At 42.0% G+C, this 22248-nt stretch overlaps 2 protein-coding genes across 5 annotated transcripts in view; one reads left to right on the top strand and one right to left on the bottom strand.

Moving 5' to 3' along the window:
* USP35 (ubiquitin specific peptidase 35) overlaps window positions 1-7463 on the top strand; it is a 41065-nt gene extending 33602 nt beyond the window's left edge. For 2 of the 3 annotated variants that reach the window (XM_075592615.1, XM_075592616.1), the window contains exons 10-11: window positions 1351-2602; window positions 3932-4445. In XM_075592615.1, coding sequence (XP_075448730.1) covers window positions 1351-2602; window positions 3932-4102 — 1423 coding nt within the window. In that variant the 3' untranslated portion in view covers window positions 4103-4445. Of the gene's footprint in view, window positions 1-1350; window positions 2603-3931; window positions 4446-5055 lie in introns of those variants that run through there. The other variant, XR_012800051.1, reaches the window with a different exon arrangement.
* A 2573-nt stretch (window positions 7464-10036) lies between these two features.
* Window positions 10037-22248, bottom strand: part of GAB2 (GRB2 associated binding protein 2) — a 271494-nt gene continuing 259282 nt past the window's right edge. For both annotated transcript variants that reach the window (XM_075592614.1, XM_075592613.1), the window contains 3 exons: window positions 20643-20745; window positions 18308-18433; window positions 10037-17413 (listed from right to left, as the gene is read on the bottom strand). In XM_075592614.1, the coding sequence (XP_075448729.1) occupies window positions 17270-17413; window positions 18308-18433; window positions 20643-20745 (373 nt within the window). In that variant the 3' untranslated portion in view covers window positions 10037-17269. The remainder of the gene's footprint in view (window positions 17414-18307; window positions 18434-20642; window positions 20746-22248) is intronic.

Here is a 22248-nt window from a genome sequence, read left to right as displayed (position 1 = left end):
CAGTTACAGACCAGATTAAAATGTCTGACAGCCTTAGATTTGAAAGAACTTAAACTGGTGGTGGAAGTGAGTCTCTGGTAGGTTGTTCCAGTTTTGGGGTGCACGGTAAGAGAAGGAGGAACGGCCGGATACTTTGTTGAGCCTTGGGACCATGAACAGTCTTTTGGAGTCTGATCTCAGATAAGTGCTGCATATGGTAGGGGTGAGGAGCTTGTTCAGATAGCTGGGTAGCTTGCCCATAAAGAATTTAAAGGCAAGACAGGAAAGGTGAACTTTGCGCCTAGACTCGAGTGATGACCAATCGAGTTCTTTGAGCATTTCGCAAAGTGATGTGTGTTGTAGTTGCATTGGAGAACAAAAACGACAAATTGAATTGTAGAGGGTGTCAAGTTTGCTAAGGTGGGTTTGAGGTGCCGAGCCATATACTATGTCTCCATAGTCAATAATTGGCATTAGCATCTGCTGTGCAATACGCTTTCTGACCAGGAGACTTAGGGAGGATTTGTTCCTGTAAAGTAACCCTAGTTTGGCATAGGTCTTGGTTGTCAGGGTATCAATGTGCATCCCGAATATGCACATATGTCTACCCAGCCTCTAATGTTTCATCTAGAGTTCCATAGAAGGCGTTGACCAACCTGGGAAGTCTGGTAATATTTCAGTGTGTTGGGAAGAACTAATCCACACAACTCTGTAGGCTTGTGGAGAACTGGTCTTTTGATCGTGGGATGACCGCACCCCCCCCACACCCCAAATATGAGACTGGAGATCGTCCAAATCTTTTCTTGGGCTCAAAATAGGGAGAGTCCTAAAAAGGTACATTATCCTTGGTAGAAGGTTCTTCTTGACTGTAATGATTTTGCCAATCCATGAGATGGAGTAGTGTTTCTCTTTTATAATTTGACATGGCCAATTGGTGCTTACATGCCATATGCTTGTTTGTTTTTAACAGAAATATAGATTTAATTTTTTTTTTAAAGGCTCCCATTTGACTGTACTGTATTTAGAATATAAATGATGTAAAAATCTTTCTAAAATCGGGCCAGAAGAGTTTTTCCTCAGGGATAGGTTTTCAACCCCAAAATGAATTTATTTGAAACGAATATATTCATTTTTCATTTATTTAGCGCCAACAGTGTAGCTGAATTTACAGAACAGACATTAGAACACAGTAAATTATACTACAGCAAACATAAAGCAAATGCTAGGAAAAGGGAGTGATTACATTTGAAGTATAATCAATATTTGCTCCATCGTTATCAAAGTGAAAGTTTTGTATACAACTAAATGTGTAAATGTCAAGTTTTAGAAATGATATCCTTTATTTGTGTGATATCTGTGTTTCTCTCTAAGGCTTCATGAAGAGGAAAAAACAGGGAAGCGATTTTCCCAACACCTTGCACAAGCACACTGCAGTTCACAGGCAAAAGAGCTTCCGTCTTGCAAAAGAACATTAGTTGAGAGGATGTTTGGTGGAAGAATTGTGATGAAAATTCGTTGCCTTAAATGTCAGAGTATTTCTTCCAGAGAAGAAGCCTTCACAGATCTATCACTCGCTTTCCCCCCAGCTGGTGACCTCATCACAAGGTTTCCTAACACAAGTCCACTTATTACACCAGTAGAAGACATCGGACCACAGAATTCTGAAATGACCTCTGATGTCCGGGATCAACAAGGAACCAAATCTCCTGAGAGAGTGAGAACCCAGCTTAAGGTTGAGGAGCGTCATGCACAGATAATGCCTATTGAGACAGTGGGATTCCAAGGAAAAGTAGATCAACAGGAACCTTTCATTTCAAGGCCTGAAGGTCGAGATGAAAATAACTGTTCTGTTTTAGGAACCAGGAATACTCGGGTTGTTTCTTCTGGAGAGACAACATATGGCCAAAGAGGATCTCTGTCTGTGTCGGATTTGATCAACCATTTCTTATGCCCAGAGATGCTGATAGCAGATAACAAGTATCAATGTGAGACTTGTGTCTCTTTACAGGATGCTGAGAAGGTTGTTGAACTGACAATGGGTCCACAGTACCTTAATCTGACGTTGCTTAGGTTTTCTTTTGACCTAAAGGCCATGAAGAGAAGAAAGATCCTAGACAACGTGTCTATTCCCTTGGTACTCAAGTTGCCCATTCATGTTACTTCAGGTGAGTCGGAGGATTCTAGCCCTCAAAGGAACAATAGATGCAGCTCATCTAATGTGGACCAGTCTGTAACCTATGACCTGTGCACTGTTATAGTACATTCTGGATTATCCTCAGAAAGTGGACACTACTATTGCTATGCCAGGGAGTGTGTGGATAAAGACACCCAGAGACCGTCTAGTGCTGGAGCTAAGAAATTTACATCTGACAAACATCTAGACCTAGAAATTCAGTGGTATCTCTTCAATGACACCAGAGTCTCTTTTTCCTCTTTTGAATCTGTCAGCAATGTAACATCTTTCTTCCCCAAAGACACAGCGTATGTACTTTTCTACAGGCACAGGTCACATCAACAAACCTGCAGAGAATCTGAGACTGGAGATGCAATTACACACGGGGAAGTCTCTCTTAACAAAGAACTAATGGAAGCCATTTCTAAAGACAATATAAAATATTTGCAAGTAAGTTTGAACTTCCTGGCATTGTATACAGTATGTTGGTACCAAGTTAAAAAAGCATGCAGCTAACATTTACTGACTCATCTTTTTAATCCATGGCCCAGTTTCTAAGTGAAATAACCTGTCCAATTTTTTAATGCACTGTTGAAAAAGCCCACTCAACAACATTACGCCTTGTAATGCGATAGAATTCATGATGGGATACTTACAGTAAGTATCCAACATTATGCCAAGCTTTTTAAATTAACTTTAACATTAGTGATGGGGTAATTATCCGGGATACGTTTGTCAGCAATATGAAATGGAGAGCTTTCTATGCACAACTGTACCTAGCGTAGCTATTGTATACGGAGTTGACAGTGCTGTGCGTTTCCCTCCGTTTACAGCAATGCAACCTGGGTATCTTTGGCTAAATGTATCTAAATATGTGAAATGGTAGTGACATCATTCTGAACTGAAAGTGTTTAATTGTAGCTATAATAGAATGAGGCCAAGAACACAGTCTAGGAATAGAACATAGGTTTAATAATAAATGTATTTGTGGTGAAGGGTGACCGAGATATACTTTGCTATGCTTTTAATCCCTTCTTTTGTGAGTGTGTGTTTGTATTCCTCTTGATCTATATGAAAAGTATTATAGTTTTTGATGCTGTATAGAGCGTGCACTTTCTCTTTCTGCTTTTTAGAAACACTGCCTTTTTTTTATTTTATTTGTACACCGGCTGCAATGTCAGTTTATGGCGATTTGCAACTTATTCACACTCCAAAAATGATTTAACGAAAGTCACATCAAATCCCATTAATTACATACACCACAATATTTATAAAGTAAAAGCGAGAATTTCAATCCGATTTCACCATTTTGTTTGGGTGATATTTTCTGATACAGTCGTAGCACTTGTTGTGTGAATGTTGCTGCTTTTTTTGCAGGGCCTTTACTTCCAGGGTACATTACAATAAGAGCATGCCATCTTCTATGTTAGCTGCACGAGGTAAATGGAGACGGCGACTTGCCCAATATCACATGCAGCTGTTAGTCCTCCAAATGCAACGGTAACCGATGAAAAAGTTACTCCTCACGCCAATGGTTAGTCTCAGTGTTTGCTGCTGATTGGAGAACGTTGCAGTAGGTCAGCATCTGTATCTGGAGAGTTCTCTGTAGTGGTGTTGGATTTCTGCAACATACAAGAGACTTGCAGTAGTTGGAGAGGAGGCCCGGTTTGGATTTTGCATTGCAATGACTTGATAAGGTCGGGAAGTGACGTAACCCCAAGCATGAGCTGCCGCTGCCTCCGTTTTCTGTTACAGACAAAGTTATCGCTTTCTTTGCAGGACCAAGAAAAGGAGGCGAGGAACAGAGCTGCCTACATTTCTCCTCTCCCGAAATCTCCTCTCTGGTGGCAAGACTATGATAAGGACAGTGATGACGAGGGGTCGTCGGGGGGCTTAGGACCAGGAGCTGGAGGAGGGGGTCCAGGATCTATGCATGGACTTGTTTGTTAGAGGGTCCCTCTATCTACTAGACAAAGATGTAGCTTTAATCCAACCATCACCTGATGATCTCTTCGCTAAGTGGGGTTTATTGAGTAACGTGCGATAGCCATTGTCAATGTAAACGGTGGAATGGGTGGCACTGATCGATATTGAGGAGTGGTCTTATGATAGTCATCGACCAGTGGGATAAACCAGGTTTAAAGCCTATGAAAACAACAGCAAAAGGTAGCGCTAACCAATATATGATGATAATAACACAATATGTAACTCCCTATATTTAGACAATAAATCACACATAGGGGGCTGCCTGGTGATACAAAAAACTGACCCCCTGGTCCAAACAAGTGCATGGAAGGAAATATGTATCTAAAGGCGCCTGGAATGACAATGAGTATATAAAAGGATATATAAAAACCAAGCCTGTTGGATGGTCGAACGTAGCTCCTTACGGTGTGCTTAAAAAGAAGAAAGCACAACACATAGCATAATACTGTTGGTAATAGGACAAACAACACTTAAGACAACGTACATCAGCTGAAAAATCAGATGGGTGAAAATTAACAATAAAAGCATTTAATAACAATTCATAGCATACATAGACATATAAAACAATATGGACAGAATAAAATAGAAGATGATTAAAGCACACTGCGGCACCAGTGTGCTTTAATCATCTTCTATTTTATTCTGTCCATATTGTTTTATATGTCTATGTATGCTATGAATTGTTATTAAATGCTTTTATTGTTAATTTTCACCCATCTGATTTCTCAGCTGATGTACAGTACGTTGTCTTAAGTGTTGTTTGTCCTATTACCAACAGTATGCTATGTGTTGTGCTTTCTTCTTTTTAAGCACACCGTGAGGAGCTACGTTCGACCATTCAACAGGCTTGGTTTTTATATATCCTTTTATATACTCATTGTCATTCCAGGCGCCTTTAGATACATATTTCCTTCCAGGTTTAAAGCCTATGCCAGCTCCTTACCACCACGGATACTTGAGTACTCTCTGTAGCACACATACCAACAATTAGATTGAGAAGGAACCTATGCCAGATAAATTCTCTGTACAGTGCTGTGTGCACTGTAGTGCTATGTAAGAGAAAAATAGTGTTATTGTATTTTATTGTATGTCTTTACATAGCACTAAAAGTGTACTCAGCGCTTCACAAAGAATACAGTACAGGGAATTATAATAATAATACATTAAGCGCAGCAAAATCAGACAATAGGAAAGGAAATCCCTGCCCCGAAGAGCTTACAATCTAAGAGGTATGATGGGAAACTTTGTGGGGGTGCTTTTTATTGAGGGGCAAAGAAGTTGTTGGGAAAGCGGTGTATAAAGAATGGTGCAGTGTATGGGCACAGACATAGGTGGAGGGGAAGACAGAGGAAGAAATGTGGATAGGAGGGGTGTGGGGAAGTTGGAGAGAACAGAAACGTTTACAAAGGAGTGAGGAAACATTAAACAGAAAAAGCAATAGGTAGGGCACAGTGAGATGCAGGAGGAGAGACTACGCCAGGTATTGGAGGATAGGAAGAGTACAAATTATCCCAGCATTTAGAAAGTCACGTTCTCACAGTTACAAGGTTGTAGCCTTTTTTTGAAGTGCAGAGTCCAGATCTTCCTGTAGTATTTCAACTCCAATTCTAACTCCAGTATTAACCCCACAGACACTTTGTGGTGACACTTTGTGGTGACACAGCCATAATTGATATTGCTATCCCATTTTAATGAATAGATCACATAGCCACACACTCCTTTCCGCGCAAGCATGTCTCCTGTCTACCCCACCTACTCTCAACTCTGTCCCATCAATGCAAGAGTATTCTCTATTGCAGCACCTACCTCTTGAACGCCCAACCTCTATTCTCCAGGGCAACATACCCTCAGTGTAATGAAACACCTACTACAGAAAGCATTTGAATAGAACTTCCTCCAATGTTAACCTTGTAAAGGCCTTACTGTAACACACTCTCCATCAATGACTCATTCTAAAGTAGCAGCCTCTCATTCATTACTCACACTTACACTCATACCATTTGCACTCTTATTACATGAAACCCTATTGCATATGCTTGACTCCCACTACAGCTTAGATTGTAAGCTCTCCGGGGTGGGGACTCCCTCACATAATCCATATCTGTAGCACTCACCCTTGTATTTCCTCGTTTATGAATGAATACTTCAATTTGTAGAGCCCTGAGAACACGTAATGTGCTATATAGGAATAAAAAAATAATAATACTAACACTAATATTAAAACCCTCCAGCATAGCACCCTGAATTTGATGGTACAATGGTAAACCATGAAATGATACAAACAATTTATCTTCTCACGTGTCCTGGAATTGTAACCACTGATACATTACAAGTGGCGCAGAACAGATGCGTATACAAGAAGAGTATACAGTATATAGGGCCCTTGACCATATATTACATTTATTTAATGGGTCCTTTTATTTATTTAATTTACACTTGATATATTTTAGCTGAGAATATTCAGAGCTGATGCTTTAGTTTCAAGCACCAAATCAATGATACATGTCAGTGTGTTTTGAGCTAACGTTATAAATATCAGAAAAAACAAAGATGGCTGACACTTAAGAAAACAAGGCTATTACAATCCTTGTTTTTTAGGTTTCATTTTGCAGAGCTCCGCTGGTGTAAAATTACCAGTTTAACATTTTTACGAAAGTACCCTGCTTTTTGCTGTTTTGCCCCCGAGGCAGCAATAGTCCAAAAAAATAAATATATTGGGGATATAGCTGGCAAAATGAAATGTATGCATGAAAAAGACAGTAGACGGGGTGCCTAACTATTGCAGTCTGGCCACACTGAACAGAGCATGCAGCAACACGAAAAAAAGATGGCTGCTTGAGGGGGTAGCCTGCCTCTGGCAGGGAATGGGTTAAAGCAGGTGCTGCCAACTCCAGTACTCAAGGACCACCAATAGGTCAGGTTTGAATGATAGCCCTGCTTCAGCACAGGTGGCTGAAGCAGCGATATGCTGAAAACCTGAGCTGTTGGTGGCCCTTGATAACTGGAGTTGGCTACTCTGGGGTAAAAGGATTGTGGCAGCCAGGTGCACAGTAATGGTTCGTAGCGTCCGCTATGTGGGATAGGTAGGAAACGTTTCAGTGCACGTGGGGACATTTAGCGTGACGTAACTTGCATGTTCGCACGTTCAGATGTTCGAGGGACTTCAGTGCTCCTTTTCTTTTTTTGCTCTCTTTGAACACTCTTGACTTGTGCAAAATATGTTTTGCAGTTGGTAAAAGTTAACATGCGCCTTGAAATGTCACAGACATCGAGCGTAGCCTGGATTTGGATATCCCGAGTATCGGAAACATCTTTGTGTTTGTCTTATTGAATATGTACTGTATATCTATGAAATAAAGTCAATAGAACTATATATAAAATCAGGACTGGCTTGCAAAATTGTGGGGTCCGGTGCAGTGTGTGTGTGGGGCCTGTTCCGTTCCCTGTAGCCCTACCTGTGGGGCAGTTGGGGTGGCTGCGCTGGAAGGTGCCCACCCGAGGGTCCTGAATCAGAAGTCGGGCCCGGCTACCGTGATAACCGCCTGGGTGGGCTTCCGCCACCGCACCCAGGTGGGGTCGTGGGTCAGAGTGCAGGACCTCCGTAAGGGCGGGGTCTGGTGCAGTCACACCGATGACATACATACATATTCACACACACACACTCATACACACATTAACACACACACATACATATATACATACACACACACACACATTTATTTTTTTCCTGCAAGAAGCCGAGACACAAATACATACAAGCTTAAATGTTTAGACACTGTGGTTATGAGATCCAAATTAAAAGTTGAAATACTTGAATATCATTTTTTGTGCAGTTTATCTTTTCTTATTATTTTGCTGACAAATTGCCCATGAAATAAATGTCTAACCATAAAGCACAGGCCAAAGGAAAATACAAGCGGTGGGTGACTGCTCTAGTGTTTTTAACAGCGAGGTTAAAAGTAATTAATGTTAGAAAAAAGGGGGAATCCTGGATATTTTTGTTTTATTTTTATGGTGTGGCAATCCAGAAACGTCAGCCTCCATAATCATTGACTTTTGACCAAAATTAAGATGCCTGCTCCATAGGTGTCATCTTCTATCCTGGGAGAGGCGAAGCTTACCTGATCAGTCGGAGAGATCCGTCACCCCATTGCAGGGATTCCTGATTGCACACCAATGCCGATTTTGAATTGTGTTAATGTGAGTTGTGGCCCCTCCAAGACTCGGAGTCTCGATTATAACTCCATTTTCTTTGCAATATTGCACTGTGTATTCTCTCTTTCTTTTTTATATTTCATGATTCCGGGCTCCCTACTACAAAGAAGATCTACCGTTCAAGAACCTTAAGGACGTTCTATCTTTGGGTTTCTGAGCAGCGTATCTTCATATTTACATTGATACTGTATTAATTGTTCACCATTTCTCACTACCAATTGGTATACAGTACATCACTTTTCCGTGTCACACATTGTTATTTTTTGTCACTTTTGGGTTTGAAAGAGCGCCCGGTTTTTCTGCATGTTTTATTTCTATCTTTAATCATGGATGCATTCTGAATATCTGGATTAACATTCTGATTTATTTCTTCAAACAGGTATGTTTCATTGAGCTGAATTCTACCAACAAGAGAAATTAAGGTTTAATTGACTATTGAGGTATGTTTGATTGAGCTGAATAGGCAAACCCCTCCCTTAATTGTTATTCAATTGCATGTGAATAGAGTATTTAAGACACTGTCTTGGCTGTGAAGCCATTTGGCTGCGTGTCCCATTTTAAGTGTCCCAGTTAAATTGTGTGGCAGAGTTAATTTTGGAGGTGAAATTGGAGGTGAAGATTGGAGGAAGATTAGGACTCTGCACAACAACTTTGCAACTGTGAAAAATTAACATTCGAAAAGCTGTGATTCTTTGTACTCTTCCTATCTTCCAATAACTTGGAATCTCTCATCCTGCATCTTACTATGCCCTCTCTATTGCTTTTTCGGTTTACGGTTTCCTCACTCCTTTGTGAATGTCTCTGTTCTCTCCAACTTCCCCACTGCACCATTATTTATTCACCTCTCTCCCAACAACTTCTTTACTCCTCAATAAAAAGCACCCCCACAAATCCTCTATTCACAACCTATTTCTACTCCTTCCTGCTGCTGGGGATCTCCCCTAAGCCTGAAGCCAGACATACACACCTGATTTCACACATGCCTCCCTGCCATCTCTTCCCCTGTAAAGTGTGTTAACCCTTAAGTTATTTGACTAACCTTAAAACTTGCCCCAAAAATCAAGCATCCCAATAGTCTGCACTCGTGGTTACTGTCCCACACTCAGTCACTCCTACCACCCATTGTGACCAAGCACTGCCATCTACAGCACTTATTCTTTCACCTGCTGTTTCTGTAAGTCTCCCATCATACCACTTAGATTGTAAGCTCTTCGGGGCAGGGATTTCCTTTCCTATTGTCTGATTTTGCTGCACTTATTGTATTATTATAATTCCATGTACTGTATTCTTTCTGAAGCGATGCGACACTTTTGGTGCTATATAAATAAAGACATACAATACAATACTTATAACTAGAGATGGATAAGTTCCCAGTACAAAATGTGGTGAACTACGTCGGTAAAAACCTTGCAAATGTGTCTGCAAATGCGCTTGTCCACATAGAAACCCACATTTTCCACCAACTCCTTGTCAACTTCTTCACACTTATTTGCTCAAGCGATAGTTTGAAAAAAAAATGTAATCCATGCAATTTTTTTTGCCTGTGTAATTTTGCTGGTGAACTCTAACTCTGAGTACATGCAGCCAACGTTAACCAGCTAACCAGCTAATGAACTAACCACCGCTAGCTAAAGAAAACCAAGGAACGTTTTGTTTTTGGCCAAAACACACAGCAAACCAGATACGTTTTTTTATTTTTTTATTTAACTTGTGTACCATGTTTATTGACGGCAGAAATAAAATAAAAATATTACTATGCCAGACACGAGTTCTTTCTACATTAAACATCTACTTACAGCATAAATAAAACTGCCATAGACTATTACTTTATTAAAACTAAAATAATAAATTAATAATTTATGCGGTTACTTCACAATGATTTGCAAATTAGAAACAGCTGTTAATATTACAAGATATACATTCTGTGTCTGTAACATTTGACATGGGAAAAGACAAACTTGAACTCCGCAACGTCCCAAGGCCAAGATGTGAATAACCTCTGATATCCTGTCATGATATTCGTGCAGGATCATTAAGATACAGGGTATTATTTGTGACCCTTTTATTTCTGTCCCCCCCCCCAAAGAGAATAATGAATATTTAGAATTAACGCGAACAATGGTTTCTCATTTGAACTAATAAATCTAAGAAACACAGTATTTATAAACACTTTCCTCAGTTAGGGAAACATTAAATCCTGGCAGTAGCACTGGGAAAGGCAAAAAATAGTCTGTATAGAGCAGGGGTTGCCAACGTCACTTCTCAAGGGCCACCAACAGGTCAGGTTTTCAGGTTATCCCTGCTTCAGCACAGGTGGCTCAATAAGTGGCTCAGTCAGAATGTGTTGAAGCAGGGATATCTTGAAAACCTGACCTGTCGGTGGCCCTCAAGTGGAGTCGACCACCCCTGGTTTAGATGAGAGGACAGAGAAAGAAGAGGGCGAGTTAAAAAGTGTCCAAAATATTTCAGATCTGGAAAAGCGAATGACATTCTGGTGTTTATTTAAATACTAATGTAAAGTAATACATTTAAAAAAAAAAACATTTTCAACACTCACCTTTTGTCAGTGCTAATACAAAATAAAGTGTGTGTGTGTGTGTGTTTATATACATATTGCAAACCACAGTCTTGGGTCAGCGACAAAATGAAGATGAACTAGAACAACATTACTGGTAATGTCAATGACAAAGCCGCAGTACTGTTGTGCTTGTGGGAACAGTGGGTGTCGCTTGGAGGGAGTTTTCCGATCTGTACTTAATGCGGTTTCAAGATATCGGATGTTACATTTCAGCCAATGGAGATTTTTGCTTCAAATTTAAAACCTATTGCCAAAGAACATTTTGATGCTACTTTTGTCTCCCCCAGTAAGTAGTGCAAGAAGAGGCCCCCAACACAGCTGATCCCCGAGGCAACACAAGGCAGCACATGGCTTTAGTTTATAAATAGGCATAAACTCAAACAGACAGAACCAAAGAAGGCTTCAACCCAGAGGCATTTTATACTCCTCAGGCCAAGTTATTAGAGGAGTAATAAGTACATCCATGATGACTTAGGCTACGGCCCGCTGTCTGCGCTGCACGCATTCGCCGGTCTGCAGTAGGCTGTAGGGGTAGGGGGGGGGTGATGGGGGCGCGGCCATAATGTCACCCGTCAGGTTCGGCCTCATTGGCTGAACCGCCGGGGGAGTGTTGCCTAGCACTCCGTTGTGTTAATCATAATTTTCGGGTGTGCAAGAAAAACTCGCCGTGCAGCGCGGCGGCCGCCCCTTGCAGCGGGCCCGGCCCCATTGAGGGGTTGGTCTTGTCCTAGCAGCGCCCTGCATAGCGGGGACCTGGCCTTAAACGTGCACCTGCCTGGGGCGGTGTCTGAGCTCATTAACTCTGTTGTGGAAACTGCCCGGAAGTAATGTTTTCTGTTTTTACACCTGCCCAATAGGGAGCAAAGGGCAGCACTTTACTATAGAGCAGGGGTGGCCGACTCCAGTCCTCAAGGGCCACCAACAGGCCAGGTATTACGGATATCGCTGCTTCAGCACAGGTGGCTCAGTCGAAGTGTGCGATCTCCTGACATTGATGCTGTTGGGGCACAGGAATGTCCCATTTATGGAACACAAACGTCTTGCTCCACAGAAGGAGTGGCCAACGCCTGTCCCCAAGGGCCGCCAGCAGGCTAGGTTTTAAGGATATCCCTGCTTTAGCACAGGCTGCTCAATCAGTGGCCCAGTCATTATGAGTACTACTTGTTTAAATAACACATAGGAGTACAATATGGGACCGGTTTTGGAAAAGTGGCGCCTACTATTTTATTTCCATTCAATTTGATCTATTAATAGGGCAACTTGCAAAACCATCCCGGCAACACAGTGTAACGATTTTCTGCCCCCTCTGGTAGCGAAGGGGTTAAAAATCTGGTGAAACGGGTAATAATGTAAATGTGGTAATGAAGGCCTCGATTCTTCTAGCCACGATAAATAATGTAAAGTATCCGCACTGTGGATTAATATCTCGAAGGACACAATGGAAGTGAAGTATTTTGATACAATACGGAATTAATGTTTTTTGTTTTTATGTAAAGGAACAGACTGAAATCCCCTACAGGATCGCCACTCCTGCTGACCAAATTTCCAGTTAAATTACTTTTATACAAAATAACTGACTTAAAGGCAGCAATCTACCCTAAAGTCGTAATATTAGAAAAACAAACAAAACGAAACGGACGATAGAATCAACCACCTGAAAGTGACATCATCACGTCCCGACTATGCTCTGGCTTTCTATTGGCTGATCTGGCCGCCGTCTTGTTTCAAAGACTCAAAGGCGTCTTCATTATAAAAATATGCCAAATAAAAACATTTGCAACAAAAAAAAAAGATAAGAGCTTCTCAATGATCATAAAGACATTATATTCCCCTGTAAGGTTTTACTAAGTAATGAGACATTTTGCAGTAGACATACATACTGAAAAACTGTTAATGTATGAACAAACTGTGACCGATTTCAGAGTCAAATCCCAGTAGAAAAGCATACTATGTATAATAACATCTGTAGTCCTCCTCGGACTATAACAGAGCAATTGTTATTGTTAGTTTGGATGTCCAATGCATCCAGTGATACGTCTTATGGGAGGCCAAGCTGACATGGTGTACATTATACAGGGGAAATAACCATCTCAGAATGCCAGTGACCATACTGATGTAAACTAAAGGAGGTAACTACTGGCCATGTAAATCAGTCATCCTTTACAGCACAGTATAATGCTGTATTCATTCAGATGTTTAGAATATATCATGGTGTAAGAGTATCTGTCATTTAAACGTTGTATCAGTCCCTGCTGTGACAGCTCCCATTTGCCACCTAAGGGTACCAAGTGTTGTCTTGGCAGCAGATTGGAATTTCTACAGCTACTTTCCACCTTTGTATTGTTTTTATTCTGTGTTTCTCACAGGCCACTTCAATGTTAACCTTTAGAGTGCCCCAGTGATATACCAGGAACGACATGGACGCTTGCTCGTTTGTTTAAGGGCAGATTGTGTTCACCGATCGGATGGAGCGGCCAGCACAATGGACATGGAAGTGGATGTTTCCGGCGGCCGGGACTGGGGGACGTGATGCAATCACTCCTGGAATGGTTACATGATGCAGAAGTGACGGATGTCCGGTGGTACGCTGGTGCCGCCAGATGCCCGTCACTGCAAAGGTTAATAATCGTGTGGATCACTGCCATGCTTACCTGTTTCTCTTCATCAATAGGTTAATAAGTAGTCAAGAAAAGAAATATGGACAGATAGAGACGTAATGTTCAACACTGTTCCCCCAGACAACAGACCCCAATATAACTCAAAATATCACTGAGTTTGTATGGAATGCAATGTCAATGTTGGCAGATTATATACAATGAAGCTTGACACACACACACACACACACACACACACACACACACACACACACACACACACACACACACACACACACACACACACACACACACACACACACACACACACACACACACACACACACACACACACACACACACACACAAAAAACAGGTTCAGACCATCGTAAACATTAAAAGAGGTACAGTGTATTTACTTGTAGTCCGTGCCTCTTTTAGTGTGGACACTGTGTGTGTGTGTAGACACACACACACACACATGGAAATACATTTCAAGGGGATTGATGGACCATCATCAACTCACTGGGAACTACTGGCGATCACAGTTTGTAACCACCTGCTCTGACACTTTATTCAATAATGCACTTCAAATGAAATAAAAAATATAAAAAACGGTCAAATTCCTGAAGCACAGTCAATGTACCAAGGGTCCGAGTAACTGCCGTATGTTACAGATGTAAATTATAAAACAAATTCACCACAAAGTATCAAAAGTGGTCTTAGACGAGTATACTGGTGCTACAGTTCCTGGATATCCCCCATCAGGATATCATACTACAAAGTTGGGATCCGCTGTTGTGACATATTATGAAATACCCACAAACTGATGTCATTGAAAATCTAAGATACCTTGCAATATATCGCAATATTTGTGCTATTCCTTTACACGGCAGCCACAGGCATACAGTAGTTTACATTTGTATGGTAACACAAAAACATGATTTAGGAACATGCTGTCCGCAAAACGCGTAGATTTATTCACATAAGTGAAATAACAAGTCATTCCTTTCACAACGCGTTTCAGGATCACCCGTCCCTTCATCCGGATGAGGTAGTTCCGACACGCGTTTTGAAAGGGAGTAGGGTGAAATAGTCTCATACGCCTGTTATTTTCACTTATCTGAATAAATCTAATCGTTTTGCAGACAGCAAGTGAGTTGACATCTTTCTTTTTCTGAGGGCATGTTCCTGGATCATGTGTTACAGATGTAAACTAATGTAAGCCTGCGGCTGCCGTGTACAATAAGGGCACGCACATTGCGATATAATACAAGGTATCATTGATTTTCAATGACAATAGTTTCTGTGTATTTCATAAAACAGCAGATCCCGACCTATGGTACCCACACCACTTCAAAGTGGTATGTTAAGCATAAGGCTTCTACGGCCTGCCGACATGCGTTTCGCTTCTGTTCTTCAACCATAAAGTCCGTCCCGGTTTCTTTTGAATGGGAAGTCACTCACATCCCCCAAGGCGAAACGAAGAGCAGATAAGTATGTCATTTTAAATCATTTTTGAAAGAGGGCTTGAAAATGTTTAATTTTCCCTTTCTAGTGCTGGCCTCGCTGCGTGTTAATTCCCAGGTACCCTGCAAGGGACTGAATGCGCCTCATTTTCATTACAGTATCATGGTGGACAGAAGAAACAAGAGGAACAATAACACAATATCCCCACTGGAAATGCACACTTCTAAACTTTCAAAAATGATTCAAAATACTAAGGCTGTGTCCCCGCCAGCGCTGAGCGTTAACTTACATACATATTTATATATATAAGTTCCTGCTCACGCGGCGCACTCTCGTGAGCGGGTACACGCGCTGACCCGCGCATGGCGCTTACCAAAACAAAAAAAATCTGACTTCCCCGCGCGCTCAGCTGGCCCGCAATGCCGGGCCCCCATTCCCCCCCACGCGCGCTTGCGTAAATCGGAGGACACCCGGCGCTCATGCTTGGAGCGGTCTCCAAGCATCAGCGCGCTCAGTGCCAGCGGGGACTCAGCCTTACGCTTGTCCTGTTACAAGAAAAGTACAAATCTGCCAGATTAAACCCACCAAACCTATTAATGCCACTATTTGACTTTGGTCCCGTGTGGGCGTGCGCCTTTAAGTTTTTGCCATGCCATATTTGCCAGCAATAATTAAAATGCATCAACTTCATACCGAAATGCAACATTCAGTACTTTTACTATGGTGGCACTGAACAAGATGACGGTGGGGACCGCTGTCCTGCTGTAGAACATGCTAGCATAATCATTGGCACATCCGTAGCATAAACCTTGTGTGTTGTGAAAGCAATTCGATATTACACAGTACCGGCTAAGGCACGGGTGGGCAACTCCAGTCCTCGAGGGCCGCCAGCAGGTCAGGTTTTCAGGATATCCCTGCTTCAGCACAGGTGGCTCAGTCAGTCTTCAAGGATTGGAGTTGCCCACCCCTGGGTTAAGGCCAGGTTGCTTCTGGTAACAGCTTACAGCACAACATGCAGGGAAGGTGGGAAAAGACCTCACTTGCCAGCGTCCGTTCCCTGCTCTAATGTCTTGGAACAGTCTCTAGCCAGACTTTCAGCACCAATGCAGCTAGTTCATATTGTGATCCTTCATGTTCCAGCGGTGTTTAAAACGTTCACTCGATAAACACAGAGTTCCCTACTCTTGCACATAAAAGTCGGGGCATCTGTGCTTCATGACCACTGTAGGGAACATAGACCTCATTCCTTATTTCTAACAAGCGTTCAGCTCCCTTTAAGACAGAGCCCAGCAAGGCATTGCTCTGCAACGGTATAATGGAAATTGTATGGGATTAGTGGAAGATGTACGAAGTGTTGATTTCAAAGGCACGCCGTCTTTTAGAAGAGGTGAGAGTCTCTTTCTGCAATTCCTTGATGTGACAGAGTGTAAGATGATCCTGTGGATTACATGAGGCATGTCAGCCCCTTCAGCAGCATCATATCTACTCCTTGGCCCATTATTCTGTGAACTGCGATAGTGCCACTCATTGCAGTTTACAGAATAAGGGCCAGTGTCCAAGTGATGGTCAACATGCGGCCCACAGGCCTACATGCCGCTCTCGCGGGCTAAACCTGGGGCTCCTTCAGCACGTTTAACATGATACATTATAAATTTGGTAGCCGTTTAGTATACACGTGCAGGTTTTACTAAGCTGAGCTATGCCGGAAAACCCCCTGTAAGTCCATTTATATGATGAATATGTGGGCCTTCAAGAAAAAGGGGTGTCAGGTGTCTTTCAGGACGGGAAGGTGTCTTATGGCATAACACCGCTTAGTAAATATGCACCTTTATTTTGGAATATTAATATGGCGCCTATATTTTTAAATATGAATGTGCAATTTTAGCCCTAATTCTAATAGCCACATTCATTGGCCCTTTGGGGTACATGAGTGTGTCAGGCAAGAAAAAGAGTTAATAGAGTAAAGCAGGTAAATTATCTGCATAGGCAAATATGCTATAGAAAGGTTACCCTTTCACTATGTACTCCTCAAACACAGCTCATACTTCATGTGCCATATGTAGGAGGCTTCAAAAAAATCATCACCAGGTTAGAAAATATCCGATGCATTGCTAGGCCCCACAGTATCGAAGGGCTTGTACGACCAAACAACAGTCGTGCTAACAAAGAGGCAGCAGCAAACTCAGGCAGCATTATCAGTGGGTAGGACCACAGCAAGGAGGCTTGAGGTTGGTAATGTCCATGCTCTCCTCATTATCGGTGTAGTAGAATCCTTTACTGCTTGCCACTCTTGGCTGGCTCCGAGGACTGGCGCACATCGGTCCACTCCTGCATGGTGTTTTGCAAGGCTTGCGTCTTCTCCTTGTCCACTTGTACATAGTCCACCTTCTCGTCAGAGGCGACCGAGGAAGTGGAGGGCTGGACAGAACATAAAAAAGGTTTCAGATGACTTCACAGAAGAGAAATAAAGTTACTGCACAGGACGAGAGACAAGTCTCGGGATTGGGAAGTGAAGCAGCCTAGTTAGTAGTGACCGTATTACCTTTGAAGTGAGACAATCTAGCCCTAATCTGAATACCTGCTCCCTGAATAAAAATAAACATTTCTGTCGCACACAAAGAAACTGTAGTCCGTACAGTCATAGAATTTTTATTGGGAGACAAATAAAAACATGTTTCAGCGGGGCAAGAGGGAACCCCTTCTACAGGTGATAAAGGTAGATTGGTGTCAGAGATACTAATGAAGGAACTTCAACCCCCCCCCTCTCCTTAAAAACGTTGTGTTCATATTAGTCTCCAATAAATATCTGAAATGTCCGTGTGGACGACTGAGTCTTTGCAATATGTGCGACAAAATTGTTTCATACAAAGTACTACTGGTTTATATAAAGGTAGCAGTGAGGACAGCCAACTCCATTCCACTTGTACCGTACCCCTATTTCCAATTAACGTATGCAAGGGTGCAATTTGATTGATCTACAGTAGGAACTCTTGATCAATATTGGCTTCCTGAGTCTTTGGGCAAACGACTCCCTTTTATGCAACTTAATGCATTGTTAACTGCAGGTTAATATCTGTGTTCCTAACAAAGCACACATGAAGAAGCTCACAGGATATTATGTCTCCTCTTCAGATAGACATGAAAAAAAAAATCTCATATTGGTCTAGAGAAAGGTTTCACTACTAGCAAAATGACCTGTCTGAAAGAGCACAGGGACTACAATGTAACATGAATTCTATCCATACATCCTATCCTGGGTGAAAGGGTTAGCTTGGAGTTCTACGTAAAATTCGGTCAACATTTCATGGGTACCTTCCTGTGAGGACTGGGTGAGACTGGCTGGAAGTCTAAAGCGAGGTAGTCCACACTGCCCGTGCTCTTCTTCTGGGCCGGGCTGTTTGTTCCGCTGGTTCCGGGAGAGGCAGAAACTGGGTTTTGCTGAAATAAAACAAACAAACAATGAAATGAAGTAAATCAAAACTAAAGCTGTCTCTCATTTTAATCTGGTCTGTAACTGTTACATGCGCCTATAACATATATTATCTCTAACTGTGCACGCAATGTCTTGTACTGTATATAATGTATAACTCTACTCACTTAATGTAACTATGTATTCGTAACCATGTATTTGTCATCATATCTCTGTGCCCAGGACATATTTGAAAACGAGAGGTAACTCTCAATGTATTACTTCCTGATAAAACATTTTATAAATAAATAAAATAAAGTACAATACATCACGCAGAAACACATTAGTTAGTCCCTAATAAAATCACTTTTCTGCAAAATGCTAATGGAACTTGTAATGCAAGAGAAAAATAAACGTGGACATTAAGGACCTTATTCTATGTACGCCGGAGCAGCCGTTTGGGCCATTTCGGTGGAAAATACGCAGAAAATATAACTATGACAGCTCTAGTTCCAGATGACTGGGGAAGCAAAAACGTAGTCCCACTTCACAAAAGCAGAAGTAGGGTAGAGGCAGCTAACTACAGGCCAGTAAGCCTGACATCTGCGGTGGGGAAATGAGAGAAAACGCTGTTGGAAGAAATAGTCATTAAATATCTAAAGTCCAGCAACTTACAAGATCCCCGGCAGGATGAATTTACTGCGTGAAGATCATGTCACACAAATCTCATTATTTTTTTTTGGACAGTGTGACATAAGCGACAGAGAAGCCCAATGCTACATCCAATATGACAAAAATACACAGTAAAATACTTATATATTCTCTTGAAAAAGGGTCATTTAGTTTAACCGTTTGGCCAAAGGTCTATTAAAATTAATCCTAATAGAGGTATATTAGTATTTTATCTTGTAGTGCTAGGACCTGTGAACAGGTGTCTGCCTTGTCGTGGCTCACAGGCTTACAATGCTTTGGCCAAAGGGTTAAACTAAATTACCCTTTTTCAAGAGAATAAATAAGTATTTTACTGTGTATTTTTGACATATTGGATGTAGCATTGGGCTTCTCTGTCGCTTGTTGTATACATTTGCCTCGCTCAATAGCTCTCCTTTTTGACACTTGCATAAATATATATTTTGTGGGGGCTCAGGGGTTCCCAAAAAGAGCTTGCCGGGGGTTCTGTGTGTTGTTTATTAACAGTGTGACATAAGTAATAAATAGTGGAGCAGTAGATGTAGCATTACTAGTATTTAGTAAGGTGTTTGACACTGTGCCACCCAGAAGGCTGATAAACGGAAGTACTTGCAAATGGTGGGATTGGATTCTAAAGTGGTAGAATGGATGAGACATTGGTTGAAGGATGGGTGACGGAGAGTTGTGGGAATGAGAGTACATTCAGAGAAGGGGAAGGTGACCAGTGCAGCACCTCAGGGACCTGTATCGGGACGGTTGCTCTTTAATATCATCGTTAGTGACATTACAAATGGTCTTGAAGGGAAACAATGCCTTTTTGCAGGTGACACAAAGTTCTGCAGCAGTGTAGTCAATCACGGGGGGTTAACAAAATGACTAATGATTTAGGTAGATGGGGGGAATAGCCGAGAGGGTGTTAACTACAATTTAATGCCAACAAAGTGCAAAATAATGCACTTGGATCACAAAAATCTTAAGGTTTAAACACTTTGAGTGCCGGACAGGCCGCGGAACACACACGCACGCCTGCGGTCGCTCCGTCCCCAATGATGAAAATGGGGGGAAGTCCAACTCTTTCTGTTTCCCTTCCCCATAGAGCGCAGAACGCGATCGCCCTTACAAACACGAGCAGGAAGAGGATGATGGAGCTGCTACGTTATGGGTCCGCTGGAGTGCGTTATGGATGCCAACTACTATACAGGAAAGGGACCGGGGAGTCGTTATTTCAGCTGACTCCAAAGTAGGCCCACAACGTAACAAAGCACTGGGGAAAGCGAGAAGGATGTCAGGTCGCATATGGACAAGTATTAGCAGCAGAAAGGGAGAGGCAGTGATGCCACTTCATAGATCATTGGTGAAACTTAAACAAATTAGATTTTGTGCTAAGACGGGATACTAAAAAAAGTGCATGGTCTACATCAATGGGGGCTCAACTCCAGTCATCAAGCGCCCGCAACAAGTCAGGTTTTCAGGATATCCCAGCTTCAGCACAGGTGGCTCAATCAGAGGCTCAGTCAAAGAATGCCAAGGATCAAAGCTATCACTTACCATGGCAACATAATTCTCCTCGCTGTCCCCTGAACTGGTGCTGGTGATACTTTGTGTGGACACTGGGCGGCAGTATTGGGATGAGCTGGACTTCAGGGTATGCCTGTAATTAAAGGTGATGATAACGCTCAATACCATACAAATAATCTAAAGTAAGCACCAGGTGCATAGGGAAAATAGAATGGAGAATAGAATGCAAAAAGATGTTGACCGAGGTCACGTAAGGCCCTTCTTAGCACGCACTCATGGTGCAACAATAATGAATAGTAGGGAGGATATAGTAATCCTTAGAGGAGCCTAACTGATGTCAGTCACCCACAAAAGACAGGGCTATATGGTGACAGGACGTCTAACCTGTTCAAATGAAAATAATAAATGTTTATTAGGATATCAATACGCCGAAACAAGTGAAAAGTATGTAAAAGGGAATTAAAACGTAGAATAAAATATTCCCCAAGCTGGGAGGTGCTGGTGCGGTTAGTGATAGTGCTGGCTAGTAATGACAGGGTTAAATGCCAAACGCTCTTGTCACACTCTAATGTAGCCCTCCATAAATCACCATAAAGTAGCTGGATGGTAAATGGTGTCATACAAAAAAGTTGAAAAAATGTATCACGCCGTAATTGGCTCAGTAATGATAGGTCAAATAGGCAATAGTAAGCACTGTATGTATAACATCCATATAAATCACACCATCAACCACAGACAGCAGCTCAGTGCGATGTGTAACACACTAAAGTAGCAGGCTGAGTACACAGTAATACAACTATGTTGCAAATAGTACCCAGAGATCACAGAAAGTGGGTGCCAGAGACAGGCTATGAGTAGCCGTGAATAATACAAACGTATCTGCTGCCATTGCTGCTGTGAGGATGTGGACGCTACAACCGCTGACTAACACCAGACCTCATGCGGACGCCACCGACGTGACGTCACAGCACCCAACGATCGTTTCGTGTCGTGAGACACTTCTTCAGGGGGGAGGGGCTAGTGTCCAAATCCTCACAGCAGCAAAGGCAGCATCTCCCACTCTCAGGGGAACTTGCTTGCTAGCAGTTTGATTGTGACAAATCTAATACAGAGTGCTTTTCCTGGTAATGTACAGGTTATTAAAAGCTTCAATCAGGCTTAGAACTATGCAACTAATTTTGACAGATTTATTATAAATCATTCTTCCTGGTAATGCACAGGTTATTTTATTAGTGTTAGGAACCCTTGAGATGTGGTCTGCCGTGTAGTGGCTCAGGGGCTTACAACAATTTGGCCAAAAGGTTAAACTAAAAGACCATTTTATTTAAAAGATATCTATACATATATATTTAGGCACTGTACCGTGTATACGTTTAACTGGATGTGCACTGAGCTCTGTCTGTGTTTTATGTTCTGTCTCTGGTTTTAAATATATATTGCCATGCTCAGTAGCACTCCTCTGTGACACTCATATGCTTATATATATGTTGTGGTTATTTTGGGGGTTCAATAGGAGCTTGTTAGGTGTCCTGTATGTTTTACTATTTACAGCAGCTAAGGTTATTATTATTTTTTAAATCAGCAAGGGGCAGAATTTAAATGGGGACATGCGTGGTGGTACAACGTCACAGTTATG

The sequence above is a fragment of the Ascaphus truei genome, chromosome 3, assembly GCF_040206685.1.
Source record: "Ascaphus truei isolate aAscTru1 chromosome 3, aAscTru1.hap1, whole genome shotgun sequence".
Lineage (NCBI taxonomy): Eukaryota > Metazoa > Chordata > Amphibia > Anura > Ascaphidae > Ascaphus > Ascaphus truei.
This window is presented reverse-complemented; position numbering and strand designations above follow the sequence as displayed.